General features: G+C 44.7%; 2 protein-coding genes across 4 annotated transcripts; one reads left to right on the top strand and one right to left on the bottom strand.

Annotated features, from left to right (window-relative positions):
* Nucleotides 1-889: 889 nt before the first annotated feature.
* On the bottom strand, nt 890-8,268 carry LOC109640403 (transmembrane protein 74). 3 transcript variants are annotated; one of them, XM_069516812.1, is made up of 2 exons: nt 6,899-8,268; nt 890-4,509 (listed from the first exon to the last, which is right to left on the bottom strand). In XM_069516812.1, exon 2 carries the CDS (start codon nt 4,468-4,470, stop codon nt 3,685-3,687), a length of 786 nt encoding a protein of 261 aa, XP_069372913.1. In that variant the 5' UTR covers nt 4,471-4,509; nt 6,899-8,268; the 3' UTR covers nt 890-3,684. The 3 variants fall into 3 exon arrangements, with proteins under 3 accessions (XP_069372913.1, XP_019959946.2, XP_019959945.2); XM_020104387.2 differs by lacking the exon at nt 6,899-8,268 and adding an exon at nt 4,767-4,936; XM_020104386.2 differs by lacking the exon at nt 6,899-8,268 and adding an exon at nt 4,943-6,861 and having other exon boundaries at nt 892-4,509.
* Nucleotides 8,269-12,295: 4,027 nt separating this feature from the next.
* trhrb (thyrotropin-releasing hormone receptor b) lies at nt 12,296-17,909 on the top strand. Its single transcript, XM_020104388.2, has 2 exons — nt 12,296-14,200; nt 15,239-17,909. Exons 1-2 carry the CDS (start codon nt 13,427-13,429, stop codon nt 15,662-15,664), a joined length of 1,200 nt encoding a protein of 399 aa, XP_019959947.2. The 5' UTR covers nt 12,296-13,426; the 3' UTR covers nt 15,665-17,909.
* Nucleotides 17,910-18,650: the final 741 nt, after the last annotated feature.

The following is an 18,650-nucleotide window of genomic DNA, read 5'->3' as shown; positions in this document are numbered from 1 at the left end:
TTTGATTTTGTGTCCAGCGGAGTTCCCCGGTGAAACAAACCCAGAGACACTAATTAAAGCTGCTGCAGCGTCCCCGGGCCTTAACATCACTAATGATGTGCCTGTGGAGACGAGCAGCTTCAACCCTCCTCGTCTTCACCTCAGTTATTTCCTCAATCGCATCCAAACGACGGGGCCTGACATGAAAACACCGATGATCTCCTCGTGTTTGATCAGTTTGAAGGTGTGTCGCACATCATTTCGAATCCTGGTGGCAGTTGTCGGATTGTTTGCCACCTGATCAAACCCACACAGTCAGACATCAAAATACCTGCCCAACTCCCAGAAATCAAGAATACTCCAATACTCACAATGCTTTTTCAGTTTTTCTTTCCTCCTGTAAATATTGGTGACTGTAAAAGTTCTGCAAATGTAAAAAGTGGAGGAGTTGTCTTAGAGAGACAGTGTGTTTCAGACAGAGGCTGAAAACAAAGTTTTCTGAACATCAGAGCGCGTAAACATTTTCAAGTTATAACACAAATCACTGATGAACCTGAATATGAGCAGAATGTGTCTCATTCAAATCATTTTTAAGAAGAAGATTCCAAAAGTCTCCAATGTGATCTTACTTTTCAATCTGACAAACAAAAATCACCCGACAGCACAACAAGCTGAGGTTGAACAGATGACTGCTGCTGCCGCTAAACTGAGCTTTCTGCTTTAAAACCTTTTTATAATCAATGGTCGCTGAAGCTCCTTTTATTTCCAGGGCCATTTAATTCTCCTCTACACGGATGATGGGATGTCAGAGTTAGACATTTCCAGCACGGTAACAGACAACTCTTCAAGTATCTAACACTTCAGCAGCAAATGTCAAGTACTGACGTCGGCAGCTCGGAAATGAGGAGCAACATCGTCTCTGTGGACCGAATCATTTTGAATAAATGTCAACAGGGAGAAATCCATTGTACCGAGCGAGCGATGGAAAGGCTGATATCTCTGCAGACATGAAGCCTCAATGGTCCAGAGCACACTCGGTTTTGTTTTGATTCAGAAAGACGACCTTCATGTTTGTGGAAACCCACTCACTTTGCTTTAACTGTACCGCTCGGTCGGTTGACTCAACAAGCTCGCAGCTGTTCCTCCGGCGACTGTCGAAAAAAAGTCAATCAGGGAAAAGTAAGAAATCAGCAACTAAAGCAGATGAGTCAGGCAGAGGAGAGGGAGAGAGAGAGAGAAAGAGGTGAGCAAAGAGAAACACCATCCAGATGTGAGCTGTTACTCTGAGTGAGGACGGATTAGCACGAGAGGTGAAGGTAATGTTTCATCGAGAGGTCGTCGGATTCCACCATTTTAAAATCACGTTAACGAGTTGAGAGCGAGCCGAGGTCACGTGGAGGATAATGATCCTGCCGGACACAAAGAGACACGAGTGTTGACTCACACATCTTCTGTCGGAGCAGGAGATCCATCCCCTCCCTGTGGATGTTGCTGCAACACTTCTCTCCGACACCGCAGCCAGGAAGGTTCGCTTGAGTCAGTCGTTCCTGTTCTTTTTTTCCGCCTCGCTGATTCACAGGCCTCCCATGAGCAATTAAGTAACACCAATTACCAGGAGAGCGTTCCTCCAGGGGTTCGTTGACTTTCTCTCTCTCTGTGCGAACATCTGCAGTCGAACCCCCCCGAGTTTATTCAAACCGAGCCTCCTCTATACGCTGGCACTCAACCACAAAATCTAATTACACCTCCTGTGGTATTATTATTTGCTTTTGGAGAAATCTGAGCAAACACGAGCAACACTTGTCACAATCGTATTGAACAGAATGTCTTTGGGGTTCAACGTGGATTCATGCATTTAATGTTTTATCTGCACGGATACGTACAAGCAGCAATTCAGTGGATTTGCTTTGCTTCTGATGAGGTGGAAACCAGAACTGTTTCTGCAGCCACCGGTTCAACTCTGAGCTTCCTTCCAGAACATGAAGTCACTGATTGCAGCGTCATTAGAGGCTGTGATGCTGTGGTGAACAAAACGCTGGGTCAGAGGTCATCGTATCATCAACAGCGATTGATTCACATTTCAGAAAAGCACATTTCATATTTTACCTTTAATGAAACAAACATTCGATGCACGACCCGTTCTGATTGGTTCACATTTTTTTCAAGGCTACATTTATATAATTCTGATAACACACACGTCAAAGCTTCTGCTTCCTCCATCCTGGTCTAAATCTAGAAGCAGGAACATTTCTCACTGTTTGTTCTGTGTTAGACAAAGACATTTTAACCATCAATGCTTTGCTTTCACGGTCTCTGTCTTTAAGATCGAGTCTCTCTGTTTCCTCGGGTTTTATTTCAAAATAAACATTTGAAACTGTGAAATAAATCAAACACTTGACGAGAAAGAGGTGGAAAAGTAACTTGACTTTACTTACATATGAAGTTTTAGAACACAGGAAAATCAAGTACTTTATACTGTAGGCTGCTTTCAGGGCTCGGGAGGCAGAGTGGGTTGTCCACCAACCAGAATGTCGACTGTTCAATCCCGTTCCACGTACTGAAGGTGTGTGTTTGTGTGAATGGGTGAATGGCAGAACTGTAAAGAGCTCGAAACCAAGCCTATAGAAACTACATAAAAACCGACCATTTAGAATTTCTTAAATAAATAAAGCAGATGTTTTTATCAGTTTGTGGTGGTGAGATGTCAACATGAGGACGGAACTCTCAACCAAAAAATTTTAACTTTCAGATTTCAGATTTGAGGCCTCACTCAGACCAACTTTAGTCCTGCATGGAGAAAGAGAAAAGGTTCATTTGAATGAGGACAAAACAAAGATGCCAAAGCTGCAGGATCTGCTGCGAAAGATAAAGTGATTACTGCCACGATAACCAGGGACGTGAAATCCCATCTGGGAGTGTTATGAAACATCTGTGCAGCTGTTTGGCTCACGATTCTTCAAATGTAAGAATCTCTTACTCAAACTGATCTGAGAGCTGTTTTTACACTGTGATCTGTGTTCGGTCTGAACTCTGATGAATCTTCAGCTTGAGCCTAAATTCTGGATTTTATATCTTATAACTCAGATTCAACTCATCCTCCTTCTGCAGGGTGAATAATCAGACTCTTGGAAATAACTGCAGACTACAGAGGAACAACATTACTATGTTTTTTAATGTGTAATATTACTAGTACCATGAGTGTAATATCACATTTTCCTCCAATTATCATTTGCAATATTCAAAATCATTACTTTTGTTTAGTAGTATACTTATTTAATTCTCATTTCTGTTATTTCTATTAGGTGCTAAGTTCTGAATTACTCTATATACACTTTATACTTTAATTTTCACTTATTTTGTGACATAATACTGTATTGTGTTACTCAGTGTACTCCAAAATATATTGTGATACTATAATCTTGGAGCAAACTGGGAGTCAGGATTAATAAAGTATTGTCTTATCTTGTCTCATCGTATCTTGTCTTGTCTCTGCACAGACAGAAGGAACCATTCCAACGACCAAGAACTCAGAAGTGCATGTGAGGGCTGACTTGGAAAAAATGTGAACCTATAACAAAGATCAGCCAGAAAGAAGTTTCCTCAGCTGTCATGAATAAAAAGACAGTAAACCTCCACCACGTCCCGGGTGAAGGGGCAGCACTGGGGAAGTTTTCAGAGTCTGCACCTCCTGTCAGGTCCATAAATTCAGCTGAGCACTTCTAGATCCTCATCAGCCGCTGACAGACGTGAGCCGGAGTCCCGAGTCGGACTGGACGCTGCTCTCAAGCTGATGGATCCGTACAAGTTGGCTGCGTGTTTGGAGTAGGCGAAGGCTTTCCTCCGCATCATCTCCCCCTTCCACATGGAGACCATGAGCAGGGTGGAGAGCAGCACGCCCCCGAGCGTGAGCAGGCACAGTCCGGCTATGACGCACCGGTCCAGGTGGGCCCCGACCCGGGATTTCTCCCGCTCCAGGCGCTCCATCTCCCGGGCGGACACGGTGTCCGGGTCCACGCGCACGTCCCTGGGCACCGTGTAGGAAATGGCGACCAGAGAGATGCCGGTCACCAGGCAGGTGACGGCGGTGATGAAGCCGTAATCCACCGACTTCCCCGAGCCCTCGGAGGAGAGGTCGTCGTCGGACAGCAAGAAAAGTTCCGGGATGTCCTCCTCCTCCTCTTCCTCCTCCTCCATCACCTCCTCCTCCTCCTCCTCGTACAGTGAGGAGCAGTGAGTCTGTGTGCAGGTTTGAGTCCCTCTCAGCTGGACAGTGTCTCCATCACCTCCGTGTTTGCACGTGAAGGATGTCTCTGTTTCCTCCTCCGGACGCGCTGCGCTCTGGAGCTCTGTCCATGGACCCTCTCCTCCGCCGGGATCGAGCGTCTCTCCTCCGCCGCTGCAGACCTCCAGGACACGTTGCTTATAACTCAACCCCACGGACGCGTCTCTCGGATCGGGTCCTTCAAACTTAAACAGTTCCAGATCAGCCATTTGAACATGGGTCTCTCAAGCCCATACGTCCGCTCCTGTCTGCAAAAAAACAAAAAAAACACGCAGAGCAGAAACGCAGAAGCCTGAATATGAGTCCGCAACTTTAGGTTTTTGCTTTCTTTGTCAATGCACAACACTTCAAACCTGCACCCGAAGTATCTGCACAAAGAAAATCTAATCTACGCATCGTCCTCTACTGGCTGCACCGCAAGCATTTCATTTAAAGTACAATTACGCACAGAGGTCTTAAATGAATCCCGCAAAGCCACAATGCAAACACAATGAAATACCCTCACTCATTGACACTTCATCTTTTGCCCTCTCTGGCTCCTGCGCTCTCTCCATAATAGCTTTCCCCCCCCCAAAAAACACTTAGTAAAGCATGAGGTGCGCTAATGGATCCAATTCCACCTAATGCGTTTCAATAATGGCTTATTAAGCAACAAAACGCGCTTTGCTGAGTTGGCTGTACCTCCGTCTGTGGCCGCTCGCATCCCCGGCTGCTGCTGCTGCTGCTGCTGCTCCCTGGCCAATTAGAGAGAAAGCTCCGGCCGACCCCTCCCTCCCACGGACTGAGCCCTGGCAGAGCGCATCAGACCCCGGTGCTTGTTACCGAGCCGCAGCCTCAGTGTTCCCCGGCACATGCACATTAATCAGACGAGGGGCAGGAGGCGGCGGAGTGAGCAGGGACATTCCAGATTACAGCACTACTTTCTCTCTTTGTGTGCAGACAAACCAATACCTGATTAATAACCGGTTCACTCGTTATGAGACATTAATAATCAGGAGCAACTTTGTGGGTCGCGAGGAATCCATCATACTTAATTGGTCATCCAATTAGTTGATGGAAAGTTGAGGGAGCAATTAAGTGAGTTAAATTCATCCTCAGGGGAACATGAATCTGTCTTGTTGAGACACATCACTAAGAAACAAATATAAACAAGAAGATGACATGTAATAAATAACATTTAGAGTCAGTACATTTAGAAGATGATTTGCCTGGATATACATCTTTGACCCACTGGTATAAAGTCATTATGGTTCATCCTTTGGGAAGCATGAATGTATAAAAATAGAATTAGGGTTCTTAGAATTCGATGAGACATTTTCTCTGGTTATAAAAACTTTGACCTGCTGGTGAGATGAAATGAAAATCAGGGGGTCGTTATGGTTTGATCCTCTTGGCGCCATAAATATCTGTGATCATTTTCTTTTATTTCTACATTTTTCACTCTGGATGTGAAAATAAATGGGTTCGTCTCCGACCAACTGATCCTGATAATCTGCTCAGTATAGTTTTTGTGTAATCCTGCAAACTGACGGACAAAAAGATGACGTCGTTGGCTGAGGTAACAATTGTTCTCCTGCGAATATACAAACACAAGTCCGAGGGATTTCTCACAACCTGGAAATGTGGTGGCGATTTCCATTTCATTTCTTTAAACTACTCTCAGATGCATGAGGTGAGAATAAGCGCAGGGAAAAACAAATACAAAGCAGAATACATAGGATCTGGATATTTCCATTAGATTAATCAAGTCTTATATGATTTACTCCCAAACGACTGCATGTGTCACTTGTGCTCGGAGGAAATTAGCTCATTTTTGAGCGACGGCCTTAAGGGACACGACAAAAATGTGATTTATTCTTTATCGATCCCTGAGGGAGAAGTGTGAGGTCAGAGGTCAGCCGGAAAACAGAAGCTGCAGCTGGGTTAACAAGTCCTGCAGATAAAACCAGCTGCTGCTCAGCGTTATATAAAACAACATGAGAGCGGAGTCCATCTTCTCATCTAACTCTGCGCGATATCTAAGATGGTGAATAATTCATCTGAATATAAACTACCAAATTACCCAGAAATAAAATAACAGCTGGCATTGTTTGTTCCTGCAGTTTATAGGAGGCGGGGCTCAACAGCACTTCAGCACGACAGGAAATCATTGTCCTCCACAAACCTGCCTCATTAACCACTGCAGCGTGCTTCCTTTTCCTCTGTGTGCATATTCAACATGTGATCTTTATCAAAACGCATTCAAACAATATCACTGCGACAAAGAGACACACAGAAGAAGGAGGGATTCTTCTTGTTTGGAAATCGAGCGCACTGCTAAGCGTTCTCCTGTTTGGCCCATTTTCAGAGGAGCAGGAAGAAAAGTCCCGCTTTTCTATTCAATCTAAACCGTGTCGAATCCCATACAGGCAGCGCTGGCTGGAAAAGCTCATTTCTCCAAACTGGCAGCTTCTCAGGAACTTAACAAAGACATCATCTTCACCACGATGCATTCAGGAACACGTCTAATTCACAGGAAACACAGCTTTTCCTCTGATAACTGCAAATTTCAAAGCGAGCAGAGGAGCATTTTACCTCCAGAAATCTTTTAAGGAATGAAACTAACATAAAGCAAATAACGTGGCTCGACAAACTCACGGAGACGGGGTCTTCCACTTGCTGAGCCTCTTACAGAAATCCTCCTGGTGGCACCTGAATGCCCCCCCCCCCTCCTGTCTCTGCAGGCCACTGGAGCATATGTGGGCTGTGGATAGCCAAAGGTCACAATTACAAAACGCTTCAGCGCTCCACCATTAAAGTTCATTCCTCCTGATTACAGAGGCCAACCACCCCGGTGCTTGTGGGTGATGCTCTTTGCTCGCTGCACATTTAGTGGTCGGGGGTGAGCAGAGCAAAGGCGACATGCTTGAGGGGGGTTTTAGCATTTCTGACCAGGGATGCGGAAGAGAGACATGTTTAAAGAGACAGATTTCACAGCATGTTTCTGCAGAAGGTCCAGCAGCAGCAGATTTGAATTAGTGACACTTTCAAACTTCATGTGGAACCCTGCTGTTCGCTGATGATTCCTTATCGCACATATGACTTTATTTTTTAAGTAAATATTTAGAGTACCTCCATCTGGGAGACAGCGTTTGTCTCTTTTAAGTTGTAATGAAAATTTCCAACAACTGGGTTGGAACCAGGCGGCTGACCATGGTCCTCGTGTGTGGAGTTATCATGATCTGCTCATGTCTCTGTGGGTTTTCTCTTGGTCCAGCGTCCTCCCACAGTCCAAACACATGCAGGTTGATCAGAGACTCTTAATTCCCTGTGGGTGGGACTCTGAGTGTGACTGGTTGTTTGTCTCTGAACGTCCGCCTCTCACCGAGAGTCAGCCGGGATTAGACCTCCTGCCTCCCTCAGAGGATGAGCAGTGCAGATGATGCATGCGTGTGCTCCTGTCAGGGGGGGCCTTTTCTACAGGGCAGGCAAAGCAGGCAGTTGCCGAGGGCCCCCCGAGAAATATGTTAGTCCACAGCAACAACAATCCTAAAGCCAATGAGCAGGGCTCGTAATCTTTTAGTTTGAAGACTAAAGGTGCGTTTGATTCGGTGGATCCCAGAGTTTCTTTGTCTCCTCTCATCTCCTTTCTTTATCTCCCTCCACACGCTCCACCTCTTCACAACAGTTAGTTTCAGCCTGGAGACGGAGGGTGTCTGACATCAGCTCCGTGCACACACGCCTTCTCCTCACTCAATTAAGTCGACATGGTCACACCGATGTGGGCGATAAACCAAGGTTGGATGCACCACTCTGGGCCATTCCTGACTGATGCAGTCAAAGTTTCTCTCTTCATTTGCTGAGCAGCGCACGCAGCCCACAGTCTGCTCATTGTTTACCCATCATCGTCCTGCAGCTCTTCGAAAGACAGGAAAATAAAGAGTTTGTGTTTTTATAAACATTCTGACCATAAAGATAATCACATGGTTCATGTCTGTGAAAATCTGCTGCAAAAACATCTAAATTGAGATTTAACAATTAATTTTCTAATATTTAATTTCCTATTTTGTGTTGAGAGGTGATCCACACTCTCAAATAATACGAGTAATCATTTCATTCATTCATCGTGTAAAGTGATTAATTAAAAAACAAGTATGTGAATATCAGAATAAATCAGTGATCAGTTCCTGTTGAATATTTGTGGAGTGTAACACAGGTCCTGTATATATAAAGGTCCATATTAAATACCAACTAGTTTTCATGCACATGTATTTTGTGCTTGAGGGACATCAAACATATTTATTAATTAATTGCACTAATCAAATTAAAAAGGAGACAAACTGTCGCTGCAGTCACGACAACCGCACAAAGTGCCACCAGTGCCCACGAGCTCGTCAGCCAGCAGCTGGAGCCTCTCAGAGTGTGACAGCATCGTGTGGAGTCAGTGACGTGTCTCCTGGGATGTGAGTACCTGCAGCCTCCAGCCACCAGATAGTAAATAGAAAGAAAGGGAATGATTCATCTGTCTAACTAGGACTTTAAGTGCAGCGCTGCAGTGACATTAAAACTAACCACGGAGACGTATTGAGACGAGGGCCGGTCCCTGAGAAAACCAGCACACTGTTCTAGTAATGCCACCGCTCCGTTGTTTATGATCTAAAGTGATTTGTCATTTCCTCCAGAGATGCTCTCGACCAGCAGGCCTGTTTTATTTACGCCATCCGGCCAAGTGTGGCATTTTACTCTGACGGATCTGCAGTGAAGCCAGAGTACAAGTGAAGCTATGAATAGCTGATGGGAAGCCAGGAGCAGCAGCAGAGGCGAAGAAGACGCCGGTCCAAGGTTAGACCAGGACAGGAAGACACAACTGAGCCTCAGGGTGGGGAGGATGTCTTCGACTGGACACACACACACACACACACACACACACACATCTGCCTCGTGTCCTGTGGCATAAGAGCTGAGTCAAGCTGCGATTTAAAACCCAGCTGAGTCGTCTGGTTTCTCTCTCCGCTCTCACTCAGCACAACTCAGACGATATTTTGGACGAAGTTCAAGCAGGTAAATCACGAAAAAAAACCACAGACATCAAACACACTGTTGAGCTGCTGAACCGAAATTCCAGGCACAAGATGGAGCCGGAGGGCCGACTTCACTTCCTCTCGTCCCCCACATCACTTAATCCGTTTAGGACAAACATGTCCGTCCACGGGCAAAACACACACGAGTTCACCCATCAGTCGCTTGAGTTTCTTATGTGGTTATTCTCTCAAAATCTGTCTGAGGACAACGGACACGTTGCCCCCCAGGATCGAGACACTGGTCATGTTTTTCTTTCATACACATCCGTTCAAAATATTATGTTGCATGAAAAATAAAGTCATGACATCCTCGGTTTGAGATTCTCTCTTCTGAAATCTCTCAGTGAAAACTTTTCCAACTTTTCAAATCTCAGTTTGAGTTTTATGAATTATGAATGTGATTTTTGACTCCCACACATCGCCTCACATTTCCACCTGGAGGGTGGCCTGAATAAACTCTGCATGTGCCTGTGTCTGTGTGTCGTACACAGGAATACTAACGGTGCAGGCTGGGAGGTGTTGCATTGTGGGAGGTGAAGAAAACGCAGTCGTTTTCTGTGCAGGAGTGATGCCTCCTGTCAGTGCAGGTTATAGACTGGACCCACAGTGTTCTTACTATGAACAGAGGGAGGTCAGGGTGGAGCAGTGGGCAGCTTGTTTATGGTCGGCCTTGAGTCATGGGCCTCCGGGGTGTGTGGGGGTGGGGGTGTGGGGGTGCGTGTGTGTGTGTGTGTGTGTGTGTGTGTGTGTGTGTGTGTGAGACGTCGACAGCCTCATGGATCCCAGTCGACTCGATCTGATTTCCTGTAAAATGACCTGCCACCGTCTCAGTAAATCACAACAGTCAAAGGTCGTGTTAAGATTTTAAACCACTGTTGCTCCTGTGTTGAGTTCTAATGCTCGACGTGTGGGAGAGAAATGCTAATGCAATCTTCTTCTTCTGCCAACAAATACATATATTTGATAATATTGATTTTCTGAACGACATACGCACACGATTATCTGTTCAACTGCTGTGCACATTGTGTAACAGCAGCAGAACTAGAACGTCACTCAGTGCAGCAGCTCCAGGTTCGACAGTCCCCTCATGAAACCACCACATCCTGATTTTTACAGTATTCGGGGCCTGCACCAGATTTCACACACTGACTAAGGTTTACAGATGTGTTTGGGAACAGATGAAGGGAAACATGCAGCAGAAGATAGAATCCGTCTATCCACATTTCCACAGAGGAGATTATAATCCTTTCTTTTAGCTATTCATGTTTCACCACCACAGGTTTTCTGTCACTGTGACAGGTCACTGTGTTCGGAGCCAGAGATCATCTCGTGCTCCAGCTGTGAAGTCACACGTGTTCCAGCTGCTGCCTTCAAAAGGGGAATAGTCTGATTCAGGAGGTTTGGGCCTGTAGAGGACAACAGGTTCATTTCTGGTGAATTAAAAAGAGCATGATCTGGTGTATTGACGTCTACACATCCAGTGTAACGTCATTAACGTCAGTAGAGCAGCTCCATGATGTCGTGAGAGTAGAAAAACTGAAATGTGGAAATAACAGAAACCTCTTTAGTCTGTTTGCTCTCGTGTCTGGTGCTGGGCAGGTTCGTCCTGTAGGTGGCAGTGAAACTCTGTCACTTATTTTCCTTCAGATGATTTTTTTTTGCCTCCTGCTCTAAATGAGTGAGAGCAGGAAACAGAAGAATATCTAACCTCTGATCATTTCAGATTCTAGAGGTTTCTGAGGATGGAAGGAGCAATTTGATTTACATCAGGGGTTCAACACTAAGGATCACATTATAGAATAATAATAAATACTTTAGACGGACGGTGAGAGTTATCACTTTGACATTGCAATAAAATAGAAGAGTGGACAACAGTCCCCTTCAATTCAAACAAGAGGAAGATTTGTACTTATGAATCTCTACATCGTCCTTGATGACAAAATGACCTTTGCCCTCTGAGCGGCTCGACTTCATAAACATGGCTGAGGTTGTTCAAGTCAGTGTCTTGTTGAAGTTAACCGCCTCTGATTGGCCTTTGTGCAGATGGGAGTCTCAGGTTCAAGTTCGGTTCTGACATTTTGCTGCGTGTCTTCTCTGCTCGGCTAAAATACCCCAAAAATCTTGTTTCCACAACTGTGCCACCGATGAAGGTCAGTGCTGTGGCAGGATGGTTTTTGGACGGAAAGCAATGAGCATTTCTTTTGTCTCAGAGTTGCAGATATGAGTCATTCTAACGTCCACACTGAGGTAAGAGCAGTAAATGTTCAAACTGAGTGAAAGAAAAGGCATAAAAACTCATGGTGTGGACCTGCTGCAGAGAATAAACCAGTTCTCTAATCACAGCAGATCTGTGAAACTATGGAGAAGAAGCAGAGCTGGAACTGAGTCTTCACATATTCTCGTGGGAATCATGGGGAGAAAAATAAAGAATGGAACGGGCTGTTATGTAATTCCCCGTTGTCCTGGTCCACCTGTTGCTCGGGATGGACGGCTGGCGACTTCAGAGCTCGCTGCACAATAATCTCATGATTAAAAGTGGAGTGTTGGCGTCAGCATCCTCGGCTCGGCTCTGGCAGAACGAGCACAGTTGGTGTGGAGGAGAGATTCCCACCTCCACAGTGTTGAGAACAAGCAACTGCACATTTCCCATGTTGTTGGACAGAAGACAGCTGATACAGGTCACTGCAGATCTGTCTTTTTGTGCTTTTCATGTTGGCTTTACAATAGAGAGAAAAAAAATCCAGGGTTGTTATCATCTTAAGAACAATATTTAATCAAATCTACCGTATCAGCCTCTCGTCAAATGAAATGTACAGTGGTGCTGACAAATCACTGCAGCACAGAGGGAATGGAAGAGGTTCTTAACTTCACTAGAAATGTCATTAGAGCGTCTTTAAATGTGAAGTATGAGATGACATTCGAGCACCGGATGATACTTTATGTGCATTTTATGTCATTTTTTAAAATATGTCTGACCACAGTGGGTTTTAGAAAGTGCACGTATTAGGCTGCATACACAGATCCTGCCACCTCTGAACTCCACCAGCTCGTTCTCTCTTCTCATCCAATCACAACCTGACACTATTTCATGAGCTGATTTCATCATTTTGTTTTGGCCAGTAAATTAAGGCTCCAGTATTTCTCCAGCAAAACGTAGTTTGTAGTAGTAGTGTTTTATTTGTATTTTTGGTGTCATATTAAAAGTGTTGCTGTGAATTTCGACTCACAACCTGTGGATTTCTGAAATGTGGGCGATCGCCATGATTTTATTTGCAGATGGTGGAGAGATTTGTTACAAGACAGGTTTGCCCATTGATCTTAGAATGACGACAACATCAATCAGCAGCCACCAAGAAATCATCAGATCAATTGAAAGTTCACCTGTTTTTGCAAACCCATCGTGTGTGGAGGACATTCTGCCAGTTTTCAAAAACATCTAATTTTAGATTAGATATGAGAAATTGTACAATATCTCTATGGCTCTCAGCCAAAACTGTCAACTCCATCCAACAAACACCAGTTTATTCAGGTGTCACGTTCTTTAAATCTTACAAACTGAATTCTGCTTCAGTCAGTAAATTCAATAAGACTGAATAAGAAACATCTGCATGTTTAACTCGTCTTCACAAGCAGAACATCTTCAGTCTGTTTCTGAGAAATAAAATTACAACAGATTCATTCATGCTGCCACATTCTAATGTGTGACCAGCTGGGTTTGTGGACTGGGGGAGGTCTGCTTCCGAAAATGTAATAATGGTTTAATCCCCCCCGCATGCGTGAAGCGAGCTTGCGTTAAAGGCTCAAAACCAAAGCGCCATCTGTCCGCGCCACAGTTTGTTCTGGCGAGCGCACGACGACGCATCGCCTTTTTACGCACAGCGCCACCGTGAAACTCCTCCAGAGTCCGAGCGGCTCTTTGTCACCGTGTGACGGTTTGATGTGTGACGTACATCTTCATTCACTTCGAGGTGGACTCACAGGTTTCCAGACCTCCAGAGCAGGATGATCCCTCGCTTCTGCCGCGCGTAAAACCAAAATCTGGCGCGCAGGGAAACGACTTTTTTCTTCTTCTTCCATCTCGGATATTTGAGCGGATAAAAAGAAGATGGGGACATTTACAGCATCTCCGGAGATGAACCAAACTTTAGGGGTTTGGACGGACTACAGCCTCCAGTACAAAGTGACGAGCAGTTTGTTGCTTCTCCTCATCTGTCTTCTTGGAATCGTTGGGAACGTGATGGTGATCCTGGTGGTGCTCACCACCAAACACATGAGGACCCCCACTAACTGCTACCTGGTGAGCTTGGCCGTGGCGGATCTGATGGTGCTCACAGCGGCCGGTTTACCCACCATCACGGACAGTGTGTTCGGATCCTGGGTGTTCGGTCACTACGGCTGCCTCTGCATCACCTACTTCCAGTACCTCGGCATCAACGCGTCCTCCTGCTCCATCACAGCCTTCACCATCGAGAGGTACATCGCCATCTGCCACCCCATCAAAGCCCAGTTCCTCTGCACTTTGTCCAGAGCCAAAAAGATCATCCTGTGCGTCTGGGCTTTCACTTCCCTGTACTGCGTCATGTGGTTCTACCTGTCGGACATCCAGGAGCTGGTGTACGACAACATCACCATCACCACCTGCGGCTACAGGGTGCCCAGGAAGTTCTACCTGCCCATTTACTTCTTCGACTTCGGCGTCTTCTTCGTGCTGCCGCTGCTGCTCTCTGCGGTTCTGTACGGACTCATCGCCCGGATCCTGTTCCTCAACCCGCTGCCCTCAGACCCCAAAGAAAAGAAGAAGAACGGACACAACAACCACAAGAGCGTCAGCTGCAAGAACTCCAGACACTCCAGCTCCACCGCCACCTCCCGCAGACAGGTGAGAGGAGCCCGGAGGAGCCCGGAGGAGCCCTCAGGCATCTAGAGCCCTTTGCTCTCAAACCAGGCAAAAAGAAAAGTCTGGAAATCACATGTTTTATTCTAAACAAGGGAATAAGATGCTCCACTTCAGAGGGTGATATCATTAACTTTCCCCCCACACCCGCCTAACACCTGTAGTTCTTGTTACTTTATTCTAATGTATAAAATATATAAGCTTGTTATTATTTAATAACGCACACAAAAGTATTACAAATACTACAAATGTACTCTACAACTGTACTTCTAAATAGTACATCAATATAAACCATAAAACATACAGAAGGGCTTTTTCCAGTAATACTTTAAACTCATGCTGATGACGGAACAATTACAATGTGGGAGAGAGGTGAGAATTAATACACACAGATTAAATATATTAAATATAAGTCACTGAATTGAAGACAGTAATGGAAACAATAAGCCTGTTAGAGTCAAAACCGAACCGAGTATCCTGAGATCAATGCTTGTTTAAATCTCATGGTGAAGTCCTTAAATTTCTGTTTATACGCATCTTAAATTTAGTCTTTAAAAGAAAACAGCAAATTACAAAAGAATGAATTGATGAATCAGTGATTGTTCTCAACCAACACGAGAGAAATCCAAAGATATTTTAGTTTTCTATCATGAAGAAAATAGCAAATATTCACATTTAAGATCCTGCAAAATGTTTTTAAAAATCAATAATCAAAATAGTTGCTGATTCATTTTAACATTTACTCGTGTGTTAGATGCTTTTCTTCAAATTGACTCACAGCTGATCGACACCACTGACGCTACAGAGCGAGAGCTTGAAGTAAGAACTTCGTTAAAGACGAACAAGACAAAGTGTACGAGATATGAAATAAAAAAATATTATAAAGAGCCTCCCAAGATGTTCACGGAGTAAAAGAGCTAAAAGTGAATATGCTAGAAAAAGTTTAATTCTCTGCTCTTCGGTACGTTTGGCTCCATATCTGTTATTTCTATGTATTTAAAATATGTCTGTCGCCCCCTACAGGTGACAAAGATGCTCGCGGTGGTGGTGATCCTGTTCGCCACGCTCTGGATGCCGTATCGCACCCTGGTGGTGGTCAACTCCTTCCTGGACCCGGCCTACCTGGACACCTGGTTCCTGCTCTTCTGCCGGATCTGCATCTACCTCAACAGCGCCATCAACCCGGTCATCTACAACGCCATGTCGCAGAAGTTCCGCGCTGCTTTCCGCAAGATCTGCCGCTGCAGGAGCAAGGGCTCCGACAAACCCGCCGCCTACAGCATGGCCCTCACCTACAGCGCCGTCAAGGACACGTCGATGGTGGAGAGCACCGACCACTTCACCACGGAGCTGGAGGAGCTCACCGTCATGGACGACCTGCTCTCAGATCAGAAGATGATGTTTCCCAACCCCTGCGTGTACGGGAAGGTGAACTTCAGCGACGCCTGAGGCTCGTTGGAGACCAGAGAGACGATTCTAAGGATCCACCGACCATGAAAATGTCCCTTGATGGAGTCCGTTCAGTGGGAGTATTGTTCCTTGAGAGCCTGCTGACCTTTTGAAAGGCGGCTCGCTGTAGCTAGAGTCGCAAACAAAGACACTGATGCATGAAGACAGTCTTCGAGGCACAAAGCCAAACGCTCTCCATCGAGAACGACCCCGGACGTTGTAAAGACTCAAACGTGGGCAGATAAGTGCTCTCCATTGCACGGCCGTCGTCTCATCTCGTACCCGACCTCGTGATCTTCTGTAAATGAGCCAACAAAACGTAACCGCCAACAAATGCATCACTCTCACCTCAGATATGTGTTGTTGTGTCACAGAGTCACTTCTCACGTCGGCAGATCCGAGGAGCGGCGATTGACATCATGTGAACTTCAACACAAAGAAATGTTGCGTCAGTGAACTGTTCACGACGCGTTAAGTGATAACCGGTCAGCGAGGCCTTAACGCCACAGGAAACCAAAAACATGACACAACCAAACGGATCGATGCCGACGCGTCTGACCCGGATACATTTGCTGCAACATTTTCCACCAGTAAATTTATCGTTTTTCTCAAAAATATCCTGCTGTCCCACCGTTTTCGGGTTTTGAGTCACACCGGAACCTTCACTCACACAACAGGCCCTTGTTTTATTGTGAAAGTCGTGTACGCAGCCTTGAGCACGAACCAGCAGAGACCGTGCCGACGGCTCCGGAGGCCGGAGTTAATTTCGTCCAAGGTCTGAGAACGAGCGTGTACAAAGAACTTTGTTACTCAAATTTAAAAAGTGCCAAAAAAAGAAGTTAGATATTTGCCGCTGTGGCGTTTCTTTATAAACGGGTTATAAGTTGTGTTCTATGATTTTATTTCTAGGTAAGAACTGTCGGAACAAGCTTTGGGTTCTCGGTGCTTTTTTCTCATGCAGCCGTTCAAAGGAATATTCTTTTTCAGACCATGGAGTCAAATGTCTGCGACCAATAACCCGGAGCACGATGTCGACATTTGCTTTTTAATCGATGTGTTGTCCTGCAGATAATTAGTCCCCAGGAAAACGTGTCCTACAGAGGACTCAACATCATTAATCCAGGATTTAGAAGAAACTGTGCAAATAAGGCGTAATTCTGTTTTACTTACCAGACGTTCTCATTTTTCCTACAAACAAAAAAAAGACTTTGGTCAAACACAAATTCAACTTTTCCGACAATGTGACTCCTCGAACAAATTACATTTTCAACAACTGGTTAGTTATAACCATTGATTCCTGACGTCTCATGATCGTGTTCATGTTAAACTGTTACTTTAACAAAACCGGTCACAACTTATAACCCTTTAAAAAGACGCCTTGTTGCGAGAGCTCATGAATCCTGTTTTATTTGTTTACAGTGTGAAAGTCTGTATATATTGTCACAGAGAGTGCAACGTGATTCAAGTCACTGTAGATGACATCTAATCGTCAGTGTTTGTGATTTCAAGCCGAAGTAGAGTGAACTTTGGGTTTTGTATTGTTGGAACTGTGGATTTGACAAATGGTCGCTTCGCTCGTCTCGTATTTTTAGTTGCGTGGACGCCTGACTGATGTCGTGTGGTGTTTTCTGCCGGATCAGAGCATCGGCTGTCGCACATGATATATTTGGGCAGCAGATGAAACTGTCGCTCTGGAACAAGCTTCATTTATTACTGTAGATGGAACAAATAACAGCGACAGCCTCTTTCATGATTGTACCAATACTGTAAAAGCCTCGAGTATCAGTATCTGTGCATTTACTGTTGTTTATGCTAACTCCTCTGTTTGCTGAATATTTTTACACCACTCTGACTTTCATTATTAATAATAATACTAATAATAAAGCAGCTTTCATACAAGAGATGCAGCTCAAAGTGCTTTTCATACGATATAGATAAAAATAAAAACAAATGTAATTCATGTAAAGAACAGATTTTAATTGTTAAAATGGGATTTAAAAGAAACGTGCGGGCAAGTGCAAGATCTAGTTCAAGGCTGAAGTAAAGAGAAATGTGTGAAGTTTTCTTTATTCTTTATTTATTGTCCATTAAAACACTAGAAATATCATTTTGTGATGTTCTCTGTGGAAGCTGCTGCTTTGGTCTCACTTTTCAGATAAATGTGAAGCTGTGAATATTTTGATGTTCGTCCAGAAACACTTCATTTGTACATTTTATCTTTATGTTCTGAATAAAGATCTTTCTGGAATTAGATTGTTTGTTGTTTTTTTTTTTGCCTTGTTTTTTTTGTGATTATTTCACATTTTGGCGGACGTCACATTTTCTGTTCTGCTGGTAGAAAAAATCTTCCACTTGTGCTCGTCTCACAGTCCATCAGGTCCCTCTCACTGATTAGAAGATTGAAAAAGTTCAATCAAAAATGAATCCTGGCTGTAGATTCCTGATGAAGATCCTGATTTTGTGAATCAAAATAAATATTTTCGGGCGCGACCTGTTCTTTCCTTTCAGCTCCATGACTGAGCGGACGTTTGATATGAGCAGTTTGCAGAACGGTTCAGTCCTTTCTTGTCCTTGTCGCTCTCCAGTTTATTGTTCTGACAGAGGAACAGAACTCGATGTCTAGTTTGTGAATGTGTCACCACAGCTCCCATCACTGCAGCTCATCCAACAATAACACGCCCGCCGTTCAGACCCGCCACTCGTACATGGGATTCTGAAATTGAGCCGTCATGTCTGTGGAGCATCCCCTCGTCTGCTCTCCCTGAGAGCAGTTTCACTTAACTGCTAATTTACAGCCATCACAGGCCTGAAAACTGCGTGAGTGGAATTTCAAAAGGCTTCATACGGTTTCCCTGGAGCCTCCAACTCGTTTAATTTTGGAGTGGATACGGATAAACACACGTATCTTTTTCTTTAACATGGTGAAATAGAGAGTTAGCCTTGGTGAAGGTCTCTCTCTCTCTCTCTCTCTGTCCTTCTAGGTGTT

The sequence above is a fragment of the Paralichthys olivaceus genome, chromosome 20 (assembly GCF_024713975.1).
Source record: "Paralichthys olivaceus isolate ysfri-2021 chromosome 20, ASM2471397v2, whole genome shotgun sequence".
In the NCBI taxonomy this organism is placed as follows: domain Eukaryota; kingdom Metazoa; phylum Chordata; class Actinopteri; order Pleuronectiformes; family Paralichthyidae; genus Paralichthys; species Paralichthys olivaceus.
This window is presented reverse-complemented; position numbering and strand designations above follow the sequence as displayed.